The sequence below is a fragment of the Mus pahari genome, chromosome 4 (genome assembly GCF_900095145.1).
Source record: "Mus pahari chromosome 4, PAHARI_EIJ_v1.1, whole genome shotgun sequence".
Taxonomy (NCBI): Eukaryota; Metazoa; Chordata; class Mammalia; order Rodentia; family Muridae; genus Mus; species Mus pahari.
In genome coordinates, this window is record NC_034593.1 from 93,111,625 (window position 1) to 93,125,497 (window position 13,873).

Below are 13,873 nucleotides of genomic sequence, written 5' to 3' on the forward strand. Positions count from 1 at the left end.
TCTCCACAACCTCGCCAGCATCTGTTGTCACCTGAATCTTTAATCTTGGCCATTCTGACTGGTGTGAGATGGAATCTCAGGGTTGTTTTGATTTGCAAGGAAAAAACATCTTAAAACCCTAATTGCTTAACTTAAGTGTTTTGGGTCCTGAAAGGTAGTTTTAAGGTCTGAACTTATATCTGTCACATTTCTTTTTGAGGTAATTATCTACTATCATTAATAAATAGAACTTTCCTGTTACACTATACAATCAAACGTGGCTGTAATTATTTCTTATTAGCTGCGGATCGTCAGGAAGAACTGCTGAGAAAAGTGCTCATAGTTTCAAGTCTGATCAGGTGAAGGTCAAGCAAGAACCTGGGACTGAAGAAGAGATCTGCAGCTTTTCAGGAGCTGTGAAACAAGAGAAGACAGAGGATGGCAGGAGGAGTGCCTGTATGGTAAGTTCTCGCTAGGAGTTGATGGGATGTCAGCAGATGATCCATCTCAGTAGGCATATTTATTCGTCTTTAAATTCTTGTGTCTGACACAAGCTAAGTATTTCTTTTTCTATTTCTGCTCTTAAGAGTCAGCTATATAGGAGGAACAACAATATGAACTAGTCAGTACAGTACCCCCAGAGCTCCCTGGGACTAAACCACCAATCAAAGAAAACACATGGTGGGACTCATGGCTCTAGCTGCATATGTAGCAGAGGATGGTATAGCCGGTTATCAATGGGAGGAGAGGCCCTTGGTCCTGTGAAGGCTCTATGCCCCAGTATAAGGGAATGCCAAGGCCAGGAATGGGAATGGGTAGGTTGGGAAACAGGGGGAGGGGATATGGGGATTTTCAGAGGGGAAACCAGCAAAGGGGATAACATTTGAAATGTAAATAAAGAAAATATATAATTTTTTTAAAAGAGCTCTAATTAGAAAAGACTTGATTGCCTTAAAGTATTTTCTTGGTATTATCTTGAAATTTCTAGTTAATACTAATGCCATGGTGCTAAATTCTGTTCTATTAATGATCTCAGTGAACACATAGGATCTCAAAGTCACAACAGAACATTAACTCTTGTCTGTAACCTAGGAGCTCAACACTAAGATTGTCCATACAAAAGAAGATTATTGATCAAAGATAGATTTCTCTTTTGTCTTATGATAATCATTCTAGAGTTTCTTAGATGAAATAGTTTATACTGTTTATAAAACAGAATGAAGGAATGTTCAAACCCATCTTCATATAGAAATTTCCCTTTTTGTTACTCTTTCTGCCCAGCTTTTTACTTTTCTACTTATGTTATTGACAAATAGGCAACTCAGCATATTACTATATTCTGTGCAATGTATGGATTATGGAGCTACAACTTTAGCTCAATGTCTATAACAATGACATCTCTTCCACTAAAACTCTTTAGTTTAGAAAGTGCTCCATGGGCTGGTGAGATGGCTCAGTGGGTAAGAGCACTGACTGCTCTTCCAAAGGTCCTGAATTCAACCAGCAACCACATGAAGGCTCACAACCATCTGTACAGTTACAGTGTACTCGCATAATTAAACAAACAAACAAATCTATCTTTTTTTTTTTTTTTTTTTTTTTGCTGGGTGGTAGTGACACATGCCTTTAATCCCTGCACTTAGGAGGCACAGAGGCAGCCGGATTTCTGAGTTCGAGGCCAGCCTGGTCTGCAAAGTCAGTTCCAGGACAGCCAGAGCTATACAGAGAAACCCTGTCTCATAAAAACAAAACAAACAAACAAAAATAGTGCTCCCATAAAAATAGGTGGTGTGGTACAAGATCTATTTTATTTGCTATATTCTTCCATTTGTTAAATGATATGCATAAAAGGAGGTTTTTTTTGCTACTTTGTGGGTCCTTTTTTCTTTCACCCTTCTATGCCATACTCTTTCAACCCGCTAACATGAGATAGGAGAGAAGAAAACAAAAGGGGAAGGGAGCAATGTTCTCATTAGACTGATACCAGACTGATTAGTGGCATGGAGTTCCTTGACGAGTATGATCTTTGCCATCAGGATATCTAATTTCTTCTTGTTTCTTCTTTGCTTAATAAACTATGACCAACAACCTGTACAACCTCTTGGGTTCTCAGCATTTTATACCCTCTGAAAATTCTCCAGAATTCCAAATGTCATAGAATCATAGAATCTATCTGCTTCTGGCCTAATCACACCCCTACTAGAACATGAGGCAAATCACAGTCAGCTGCTGTGGACAATCTGAAGCAGCCCCATGTCCCACACCTGGGGTTAAAATAAAAACATATTTGTACAATATTTCTATGCTTTTTAAAGAAACCAAAAATCTCAGTTCAGATATGTGTGCTAAAGAGTAGTATTAAATACTTCTCAAATTTTACTTAACTGATTTTAGTTTTTCGAGATATGTTTTCTCTGTGTAGCTCTGGCTGTCTTGGAACTCACTTTGTAGACTCAGATTCGCCTGCCACTGCCTCCCCAAGTGCTGGGATTAAAGGTAGACTCCACCACCACTAGGCTTATGTACCTGGTTTTGATTGGAAAAATAGTGCATTGTAATAAGCTCTCTAAAAGAAAAGAATGATTGTGTATAATAGTTTAATTTCTGAGTAATCTAAGTGAACCAATATTAGAGGGACAAAACCCCCAAAATCATGTTAGCATATGTAATGGGAAGTTATTTGTATTTTTATTTCACTAGTGTGATTTTACAGAATTTTAGTATTAAGTGTATTTATGTAGCTTCGTGTATATATGCATGTTTGTATACTGTATACATGTAAGAATTAAATGATTTTTTTTAAAAAAAATTTTGTCTTTTTTTTCTTGTAGTTGAGCAGTCCTGAGAGTAGTTTGACACCACCTCTTTCAACTAACCTCCACCTAGAGAGTGAGCTGGATACATTAACAGGCCTGGAGAACCATGTGAAAGCCGAACCTACAGACATCAGTGAAAGCTGCAAGCAGTCAGGACTCAGTAACCTAGTTAATGGAAAGTCTCCAATTCGAAACCTCATGCACAGGTCGGCAAGGACTGGAGGGGATGGCAATAGCAAAGATGATGACCCAAATGAAGACTGGTGTGCCGTCTGCCAGAATGGAGGGGATCTTTTGTGTTGTGAGAAATGTCCGAAGGTCTTTCATCTTACTTGTCATGTTCCAACACTTCTCAGCTTTCCAAGGTATCAGCAGAATAGTTGATTTAAGTTCTTGGTATTCCAAAATCTAAACAAATAACAGAAAGTTATTCAGGGCTTCCCTCAAATCCCATTTTAAAGATCAAATTCTTTGATAAAAACCTGCAGATAATGATGCTGATAGAATGTATGTAGTCCATGTAGAACATGTGCCTAGCATACTTGAGGTCCCTGGGTTCAATCTCAAACACTAAGATGGGAAAAGAAAACTAGCTATATAAACGGTGTCATATATATATATTTTGGTTGCCTTTGTTTTCTTAATTGTAATAGCTGCCTAAATCTCAGTGGGTATGATTTGCTAGTGATCTAATGAGGAATTTCCTTTCTTTTTATTACATTACTTAGTTACATGTATGTCATCATTTGCATGCATATGCGTATACAGGTACTGCGGAACATGTATGGAGGTCAGAACCACTTACAAGAGTCAGTTTTTCCTTCCACCATGTAGGTTCTGGGGACTTAAACTCATCATTAATGGAGCGTGCCTTTACTTTCTTGCTGTCTTGCTAGACCCCTTTTCTTGGGGTTGTAATATCTTGGACTTTACCAGTTTTGTTTTTTGTTGTTGTTTTGTTTTGTTTTTTGAGACAGGATATGTGCTCGTGGCTGTCCTGGAAAATGCTATGTAGACCAGATTAACCTTGAACTCACAGAGATCTTCCTGCTTCTGATTCCCTATGCTGAGATTTACCAGTTTTCAAAGCAGATAGTTAGGAATATTAACTAAAAAATTTCTGGGATTAGAATTTACTTTAATCTACCTAGATAACTATATATACTATATATCTATATATAGACAGGGAAAAAATGTGAACAAATTATGAAATGTATAATTGAGTAGAAATCCTGATTTTAAAACAGTAAATATTTTGTCTGACTTAAAAATTAAGGGAGTGTATATGATTATAAGCACATATATGTGTGTTTACAATCATATATCTTTGTTTTGTTTTTTGAGAGGCTATGGAGAAGACTCGGTTTGTTGTTGGTGTATTTAATACACTTGAGAACACTGTAAGATGGCTCAAGTAACTGCGTAACCTGTTTTTGCATGTGTGGTGGGCACATGTGGGACAGCCAGGGGACAGCCTTGGGTGTTACTGTTCCATTGCCTACTCGAACTCCTCAAAAGGCCAAGCTTGCTTACCAATGTGCCCCAGGGTTTCACCATCCCTGCCTCTCCAATGATGGGAGTTAAAGGCATCATCTAGGTCTTCAAGAAAGTAAATGATGAATGTTTTCCTACCACAGAACATGGGGTGCCAATATGGGGACTTGAGGTTGTATTTTGCTACAGGAACTGGTCATTGGGTTTATGCCATGAACAGACTGATGTTTAATATAGAAGTTCCATTTTATCGTTTTCCAGAAGGTTGTCACTTGATGTGTAATTGGGAAAGTTTGAGAGAGTTTATTATATAAGAAATGTAATAGGAGAAAAATTCATGAAAGAATTGGAAAGAAAAAAATAACCTAAAGACTTGCACTAAGGGCCTTCTTTGTTGTAATTACATGGACTAATGGCCTTTTCCCCTGTACAGTGGAGACTGGATATGCACATTTTGCAGAGATATTGGGAAGCCAGAAGTTGAATATGATTGTGATAATATGCAGCATAGTAAGAAGGGGAAAACTGCACAGGGCTTAAGCCCTGTGGACCAAAGGGTAAGTTTGAAAGCTGACTTGTTAATAGAGACTTGATGGTTGTGATTCCTACTCCACCCATGTAATCCCCACCCCTATGTAATATTCACATGACCTGGTAGGTTTTGTGTCATCTAATGAATCATTTAATGACTTCTAAAGCCTTCATTTTTAGTTCAAGACTTCTAAAAAAGATATTAGACCCTTGTTATAACAGCCCTAGCTGCTCTTGAATTTGTAGCAATTTCCTTCTGTATGCTGAGATTATAGGCTTGTTTCCTCAGGCCAGACTTCACACTTAATATGTTTCAGTTCAAACCTCTCCCTCAAAAAATAGCAAATACCAGACAAATACATTCTTCTTTAGTAATCCCTATTGTTCTGTTCACCTCTATTATGACCAGAAATCTCTTAAGATAAAAAGTCACATGTGATTATAATGCCATTTTCTTTCATCTCCCCATATTTACTACCCTGAAACATTCACAATTCCTTATGCAGACTTTTAGGATAATTTGGTGATGATTTCCTGGTTTCTTCTCTTGTTCCTTTAGTCTGTTTTTCTATATTTAAATTTTTTTTCTTTAAAAAAAAAAGTTTGCCACTTATTTTAATTTTTTAAATAGCTTCTCACCATGTTAAAAATGAAACACAAATTATTTTTATTTCACTCACATTTTCATGAATCCCATCCTTCCCTGATTTCTATTGGCAAGGATACCATCACATGGGTCTGTGGTAATTAGAGTTAAGTTTGGACCTAATCTAATATGTATGCTTGAAAATTCTTCTGTGAAGAGAAGGAATGTGCTTAGGATATACAAACATTAAAGTTTAAGTAAGAAACTAAATTTTAGTGTAATAGCTCTTTTAAAATAGATCTTGTAAGCCTAGAACTCAGGAGGCAGAGGCAGGACAGTAGCGGCTAGTTTGGTCTGTTTAGAAGTTTCAAACAAGTCAGACCTGCATAGTGAAACCCTTTCTCAAAAAAGATAAAAGAAAAAATGAAAGGGAAGGTGTTCTTGGTGGGAGGGAGGGCGGGTTAGCAATTTGATCAAAGAGAGAGATCTTGTTCATTTTGAACATGAGTGTAGTCTGTGAAAAGCACAGGGTTAATACTTCGTTTTACCTGCCTTGGGGATTGTATTAACTATTAGTGGTGAAATTTTCTTTACTCCTTTACTGTAAGTTGTTTTTGTAACTCATTTCCAATTTTGTAGCTATGAATTAATAAATATTTTAGTTTTGTTAGAATAAAAACTCAGTAAAATATATAATAGTTTAAAAATTTAAAGCAAATTATTTTCTTTGATACCAATTATATAGAAAGTAATGTTCAGTTTATTGTAATAACACCTTGTAGCTGTATTCTCCAAAACATTGGGAAAAAATAGTTGTCTTCTTTTTCTTTGGGGGCCAGAAATGTGAACGTCTTCTGCTTTACCTCTATTGCCATGAATTAAGTATTGAGTTCCAGGAGCCTGTTCCTGTTTCGGTGAGTGTTACCCTGGTAAAGCGATCTCTGGGCTGTTGCTTAGACACAAGTAGTTACTAGTACTGACAAGTAATAAGTTCCTTAACTACCCTATGACTCAGTTTGTTCTGATACTTCTTCTCTGATCATTGTTTTAGAACTTAATTTTAATTGACATGTTATATATACTTGTATGGTACAATATGATGTTTTTACATACATAAAATTTAATCAGACTAACATGCCCATTACCATCAATTTAAATTTTTTGTAATGAGGATGGAATGGCAAAACTCCTTTATAGAATTTTGAAATACCCAGTTTGTCATTAAATGTGATTTACATGTAAATAAGGCAGTAGTTTACAATAGCCTAATTAAAGTTTCATATTTTTGGGGCAACATCTTTTTTTTTTTTTAATCTTACCTCTCATTCCAGACTCTCTAGTGAAACCTCTAAACAAATCTCTAATTTGTTTTGTTGTTTGTTTGTTCTTTGTTGTTGTTTTTTTTTTCTTTTGAGATAAAGATTTTTATGTACTCTTAACTATCCTAGAAATCAAAGAGATCTGCCTTTCTCTGCCTCCCCAGTGCTGGTATTTAATGCTCTGTAAACATCTTTTTAAGTAATTATTATTTTGTTAAACTTATTCTTGGGTGTATGGTTATTTTGCCTGCATGTATATTTGTGTACCATGTGCATGCCTGGTGCTCAGGGAGTCCGGGAGAGAACATTGTATCTCTTAGGACTGTAGTTATCAACAGTCGTAAGCTGCTCTGGTTGCTGGGAATGGATCTCGGATCCTTTGGTAGAGGAGCCAGTGCTTTTAACTCCTGAGTCTTTTCTCCAGCTTCTAAAAATGCTGTTTTTACAATTAAAAAAAAAAAGAATGTTCTAAATGCTTACTTGCATGTATATGTTTACTGTGGGCATGCCTGGTATCCATGGAAGTCAGAAGATCGTGACAGATAGCCGAGAATACGAGGTACAGGCAGTTGTGAGCTGTCACGTGGATGCTGGGAGCTGAGCCCATGACCTCCTTTTCTTTTTTATAAATGTATGGAGTGCAGTTTGATAATTTGATCAATGTTTACAGTGTGTAGTAATTTTGGTTTGGTTGGGTTTTTGGAGACAATGTTTCACTATGATTGTCCTGGTGGCAGACTGGTTCAAGTTCAGACCCGCCTACCTCTGCCTTCTCAGTGCCAGGAGTGCTATTCTTTACCTCACTGAGATATTTAGAAGGCTATTAAAATATTTTTTTCTAATGCAAAAGCAAGAGGTTTATTTTCTAGCATGTTGGGGTTGACCTTCAATTAGTCCCTCAAGATGAGTTACTAAGAAGGCATCTTATATAAAATAATGACTGTAAAGTTTGTACATAGTATTTTACATTGCTAAATGTCATCATTTAATTACTTTGTATGTATATTGGTCTGGGAAATTGAATCTGAATTTTGTAACTGTTTCACTACTGAATTACATCCTCATGTCACAGCAGAAGCCTTATTAGAGCTGAATGGCTGTAAGCCCTGTCTGTTAAAATTGCACTTTGAAGCATGGTATGCTGTTGCTAGTACTCAGGTATCAGGGTTTGGAAGATAATTTGAGGCCACCCTGAGCTTATGCAAGACATGTATCCCATCTTAAATTGTTTCTTAATTGTGTGTGCATATTGCTCTGATAGGAAATATGTTTCATTTCTACAATCTACTTTTACAATTGACATAAGGGATATAATTTTAGTGGAAAGAACATTGAAATGGGGAGAAAGCTTGTTCTCTTGGTTCTTCTCTTTTCCTCTCCTACTCCCTTTTATCTACAGGTCCTGCCTGTAACGTTAGAGAGCTCGGATTACAGTGGGACTAGTCACATGCATGTCAGCTAACTTTATAAATTAGAAAACAATGGACTGGGCTGGTGAGATGGCTCAGTGGGTAAGAACACCCGACTGTTCTTCCGAAGGTCCGGAGTTCAAATCCCAGCAACCACATGGTGGCTCACACTATCCTTAACAAGATCTGATGCCCTCTTCTGGAGTGTCTGAAGTGTACTTACATATAATAAATAAATCTTTAAAAAAAAAAAAAGAAAACAATGGACTTCTCAACCTTTCATTCCTAATTGTATAGTAAAAATACTAAATTATTTATAAATTATAAGATTCTGTGTCTGCTCTGTTCCCATGGTGCTCTGTAAATGTTGAGTAAAGGTGTAAAGTTTTCAAAATGGCTTTACCATTTCTAAACCCTCTTAAGACAAATATTGAAGATGGAGAAAAGACACCTAGGAAGATCTAAAGTACTTCAGTGAAAGAAGTGCTAGGGAGCATTATTGCCTAATTAGAATAGAGTGTGCTATATGCACCTTGTTAGCTGTTTAATGTTGAGTGTAAGGGTACGTGACTGTTTGCTAAGTGGGCTAAGAAAAAGTACAAAGGTTTTAACAGATAAAACTGTCATTTGATTCTCAAAACCCTTTTTCATCTCTTAAATTCAGTAGAAAATAATTTCCTAGTGTTTTCTTTTCATGAAATATTCGGATAGCTTCTCTAGCGTGGTAGTGCATGTTAGTCCCAGGCTGAGGCAAGAGGATCTTCAATTTGAGGCCAGCCTAAGCTTTTTTTTTTTTTTTTTTTTTTTAATTTACATGAGTACACTGTAGCTGTTGTCAGACACACCAGAAGAGGGCATCCATGTGGTTGCTGGGAATCCATCTCTCCAGTCCATAGACTGTCTTAAAATAGCATTGCTGTGTGCACTTATATCCCACAGGTAGAAAACTTTTGGCCAAAGGTGGAGTCAGAATACTAAATGTAACTTTTTCGTTCAGTGTTCTGAGATTTCTTGTGAAGCGTTGATAACCACACTGTGCTCTACCCATAGCATTCATATACTTTCAAATGTTTTTTATTCTTTAATTTTTTTTTTTTTTTTTTTAAGAGCTCTTAAGATTCATCAAATACCAAATGAACCAGATATGGCTGTAGATCTTTTGGGAGGCAACTTCTTCTGCTGGTTTCTTTTTCCCATTTATTCTTATTAAAGATAAGATCTTGGGAACTTAGAGTAACCGTGCAAACCAGCATATATCCTGCAGTAAGATTTGATAGTCAAGATATATTCAGACAGAAAACTTGAAAATATATTTGCTATGCATCAAATGTAATCAATATGCTGTATAGTTTCACATTAAGTAGTTTGATATTCCCGTGCGGGGCAGTGGTGGCCCACACCTTTAATCCCAGGACTTGAGACGCAGAGGCAGGTGGATTTCTGAATTTGAGGCCAGCCTGGTCTTCAGAGTTCCAGGACAGCCAGGGCTACACAGAGAAACCCTGTCTCATAAAAACTAAAAAAAAAAAAAAAAAGGTAAAATAAAAAAGGTTGATATTTTGAGGGAATTCTGACCTGCCATGATTTATTTTTTAGATACCAAACTACTATAAAATTATAAAGAAACCAATGGATTTATCAACAGTGAAGAAGAAGCTTCAGAAAAAACATTCCCAGCATTACCAAATCCCAGATGATTTTGTGGCTGATGTCCGTTTGATCTTCAAGAACTGTGAAAGGTTTAATGAAGTATGTTAGCTTCCAACCTATAGAGTTTTGGCTATTAGTGTTCTTCTGCTTGTTTGTACCCCCCTTGAAAGAATCACCTAATTTGGTTGTCTCTCCCCCTCCCCCCTTTCTTTATTCTATAAAAGTGAAATTTGCTTTTTTTCCCCCTCAGCTCTAGAGAAGAAAGATTATTATTTAGTTTGGAATATATTCCTAAATACAAGACACTTAAGAGTATTACTGAGTATCCTTTCCAAAGGGAGTTGTGGTTGAATAGGAAAATAATTTGAAGTTAAGTAACTTTGGTGGGATATGATTGTGTATTCCCACATTTGTGTCACTTACCGGAAACTTAACAGCACCTATATTGTTTAGTTCTATCACTGGCCATACACACAAAGAGTGTTAAGACTAAACTGCAGGCCTCAATATGTATTGGTGAGGGTTTGGTTTCTACAGTGAGTTTTTGTGAACTCTCTGAAGCTAAAGATGCCTTACCTATAACTGAAGGAAAAAAAATGTGACAGATAATCTCTATCAGGGAAATTGCTTTTTGTTATCTTTTCAATAAAGTCAAAGTTTGTTATTGTTATAGAAGATTTTCTTCATTATAGGAGAAGAAAATGGTACTAGATGAGAATCCAGGTCTACCCATAGCAATCTCTAGTGGCATCAAAGTGTCACTGTAATACAAACCAAACTCTCCCTGAGCTGTGAAGTGTGGTCACCCTGATATCAGTACGCCATAGAATACATCTGTAAAATCTTACTTCAAATTACAAGTTAAAATTTTTGTTTAAAAACTTAGATTATTTTCAAATGGATATGCTGTTGTATACTATCAATAACAGAAAGATATATTCTGCCTGTCAAGAGTTCATTTGTAGGCCAGGCATAGTGGCTCACGCTTTTAATGCTAGCACTTGGACAGCAGGGACTGGCAAGTCTTTGTGAGATCCAGGCTAGCCTGGTCTGTATAGTGAGTAGATGTAGGACAGCCCGCTCTGTATAGGGAGACCCTGTCTCAAAAAACAAAACAGAACAAAAAGTTAGTTTGTGATTAATGTATTTCCATAAAAATAGAATTCTGATTATCTTGTGGAACATTTCACCATTTTAAAAATAGCATTCTAATTTTCTCGTTAGTAGATTGATGCCTTCAGACAAGTTTCTACTAAGATTGACCTCAATAATTGAGAATGAGACTGTTACTAAGGTTTCAGAGTAACTTTATTAACAGTTTTATAAAGAAAGTTGTCCCATGTTCAGTAGAATTTTAGGTAGCACTTACTCTGGTTTTAGCAATTTGTTCTCCCTAGTATGGCTGACTTTCGTCACCAATCCTATACAGTTTCTTAACTTTAGAAAGGTTTATAATTTCCCTTTTTTTTTTTGACTCTGGTATCCTTTTTAGATGATGAAAGTTGTTCAAGTTTATGCAGACACACAAGAGATTAATTTGAAGGTAAGCTTTTCAGACCATGCAAACTTGGTGAAGGAATATGCATTATCAATAGGTGAATATTCCTATCTTTTGCTTGCAGGCTGATTCAGAAGTAGCTCAGGCAGGGAAAGCAGTTGCATTGTACTTTGAAGATAAACTCTCAGAGATCTACTCAGACAGGACCTTCGCTCCTTTGCCAGAGTTTGAGCAGGAAGAGGATGATGGTGAAGTAACAGAAGACTCTGACGAAGATTTTATACAGCCTCGTAGAAAACGCCTAAAGTCAGACGAGAGACCAGTACATATAAAGTAAAATGACGTGGACTTAAATCAGTTGTTTTTTAAGAAGAAGGAAACAAAACAAAACACCCTTTTATTTAAGTGTTACTGGAATATCCTGTGTACAGTGGTTTTACCTCCTTACAGAAGCTGGGAGCTTTCATACAGTATTAGATTGAAATAATGGAAACAGAAAACATTCTTGTCAAGAAAAGGGGAGAGAACTCTGTTTGCAACTTTAAGAACAAAATTAGAAGTGAGAAAGTTTGGGGATTTGCTACAAATGAAGATGGTTCTCTGGCTGTTAGAAATGTAGATGATCATGTCTGTTAATTGGTGCAGGATACTGAGTTGGGCAAGCCTGTGAGGCTCATGTTGTGATATGTGTCTCTGCTGGAGCACACAGATACTCAAGACAACTTAAAAACCGTCCCCTCCACAGACACAAATGGGTTGTTTTCTGGTTAAAAATAGTACATGAGATTCCACTTGAATGTCACTAAGGACGCATTGAATCATGCCACTGCATTTTTCTCTCATTTTGATCTATTTGGCCTTAGTTTTTAAATTGGTTTAAAGAACTCAGCAGTAGTTTTATTTTATTCTTAGATGTAGGGTCTAGGAACATAACCATTGATCGTTTAGTCAACTTCAGTGGTATACTAAAATGATAACTTTTAGTAGTGGATCATACAGATTTATGGAAGTCATTTCCAGAAAACCCCTCTAAACAATTACACTTACTGGTCAGATCATCTGATCACGCAGTTAGTCATTCCCCTGAAAGGCAGAACATTTATTTCAGAACTTTCTGTGTAGATAAATTAGATTGAAAAGGTGACAAGTTTAACCTAGTCTTCTTCATACCAGTTTCCAGTAGACCACTATTGGTAAACAGAAATCTGTCAGCTACCAAATGTGTACAATTTTCTGTATTTCACTTTGTCTTATTTGTAAATAGTGAGCTCAGACTTCTGGCAGATCAGCAACATTTGCTGAGCCTGTTTTTTAAGCTAATGTGTATTCTTACTAATGTTCCTATCAAGAATGGATTTGTAATATATGCTGTCTATTTCTAATGTTCACATTCATATTTTGAGGTTCTATCTTATTTTAATAGAGAACAGACGTCTCAAAAAAATCTTCAGAAGCAGCTTATTATTGAAATATCAAAATACTGAAATAAACCCGGTGGGGTTAGATTACTCATCTGTCCACCAAGTGGGACACGTGCATGGACTGGGGGCTTTAAATGACTTAGAAGAGACCTTTAAGTAAATCCTGAAAAACGAGCCAATCCCCACTTGAATGGTAATTGGAACAAACCCAACCTTATTACTACCTGACGACAGGAGCAGAACCTGCAGCAGATAGATGTACTCGCTCGGGTTTATTTTCCTCCTCTTCGTTATGATGCTCAGATCAAGTGTGCTCTAGACTGTGTGCGCCTCTCCGCTGGATTAAGAGTTGTAGTCCTACTTCTGTATGGACACAGTAGAATATAAAGTGACCAAAGTAGAATTCAACATCAGAAACATTTCAGGTGTCAGCAGATGTGTGGCAAATCATTTGCCTCTCAAAAAAATTCAAAGTAAGGAGTTCAAACTGTAGACCTCCTCAGAAAACTATTTGACGTAATTGTCGAAGAAGTGAATATTTTTAGTGTGCATTGAATCAAATAAAGTGCTCTAAAGAAATTATTATACAGATTCCTTTGGGTTGTTTTTTCTTAAGGGACGTGGGTAAAGAGGAGTATTATTTAGGCTTTCTCATATTGCACTTAAAAGAGCTTGATCATATTACCTCATCTCCTGGCTTCCATTTAGCTTCCCTTATAAATTAAACTTCAAACCATTTATCATTTTATTGAAGTTTCAAGTTTGTTTTTTACGAGGGGAAGAAAATTTATTTTTAAAATGTTTTATTTATACCTATTTCTTTTCTTTGATTTCCATGATTTGACTTTGTAAGTAAATGAATATCTAAGGGTACATTTTTGACAAGTGGGGGTGCAGGGGTTTGACGTCATTTCCTGACCCTTCTGGGTTCCAGTGTTTTTTATTTGCTTCTCATGTGAATACTTTTCAAAATTCTTAGCAGTAAATTACAAAGAATCTCTGTTAAGTGGGGCAAACAGATTTTTAAGCAAATGTTTCTCAATATTTGAAACCCTGAGAGAGAATGTGTTCCATAAAGGCATTCTCATGTTACTTGTTTCTGTTTCCCTTTAAGACTATCAGTTTAGAAGCTTCTCTATGGCAAGTGTTTAGTAAGCTCCATTTTTGTTA

General features: G+C 36.4%; 1 protein-coding gene across 2 annotated transcripts in view; it reads left to right on the forward strand.

Annotated features, from left to right (window-relative positions):
• Trim33 (tripartite motif containing 33) overlaps window positions 1-13,292 on the forward strand; it is a 71,643-nt gene extending 58,351 nt beyond the window's left edge. Inside the window, exons 14-20 of one of the 2 annotated variants that reach the window (XM_021195792.1) lie at window positions 281-440; window positions 2,811-3,160; window positions 4,723-4,846; window positions 6,246-6,320; window positions 9,731-9,883; window positions 11,277-11,327; window positions 11,407-13,292. In XM_021195792.1, the coding sequence (XP_021051451.1) occupies window positions 281-440; window positions 2,811-3,160; window positions 4,723-4,846; window positions 6,246-6,320; window positions 9,731-9,883; window positions 11,277-11,327; window positions 11,407-11,619 (1,126 nt within the window). In that variant the 3' untranslated portion in view covers window positions 11,620-13,292. The remainder of the gene's footprint in view (window positions 1-280; window positions 441-2,810; window positions 3,161-4,722; window positions 4,847-6,245; window positions 6,321-9,730; window positions 9,884-11,276; window positions 11,328-11,406) is intronic. The other variant, XM_021195793.2, reaches the window with a different exon arrangement.
• Window positions 13,293-13,873: the final 581 nt, after the last annotated feature.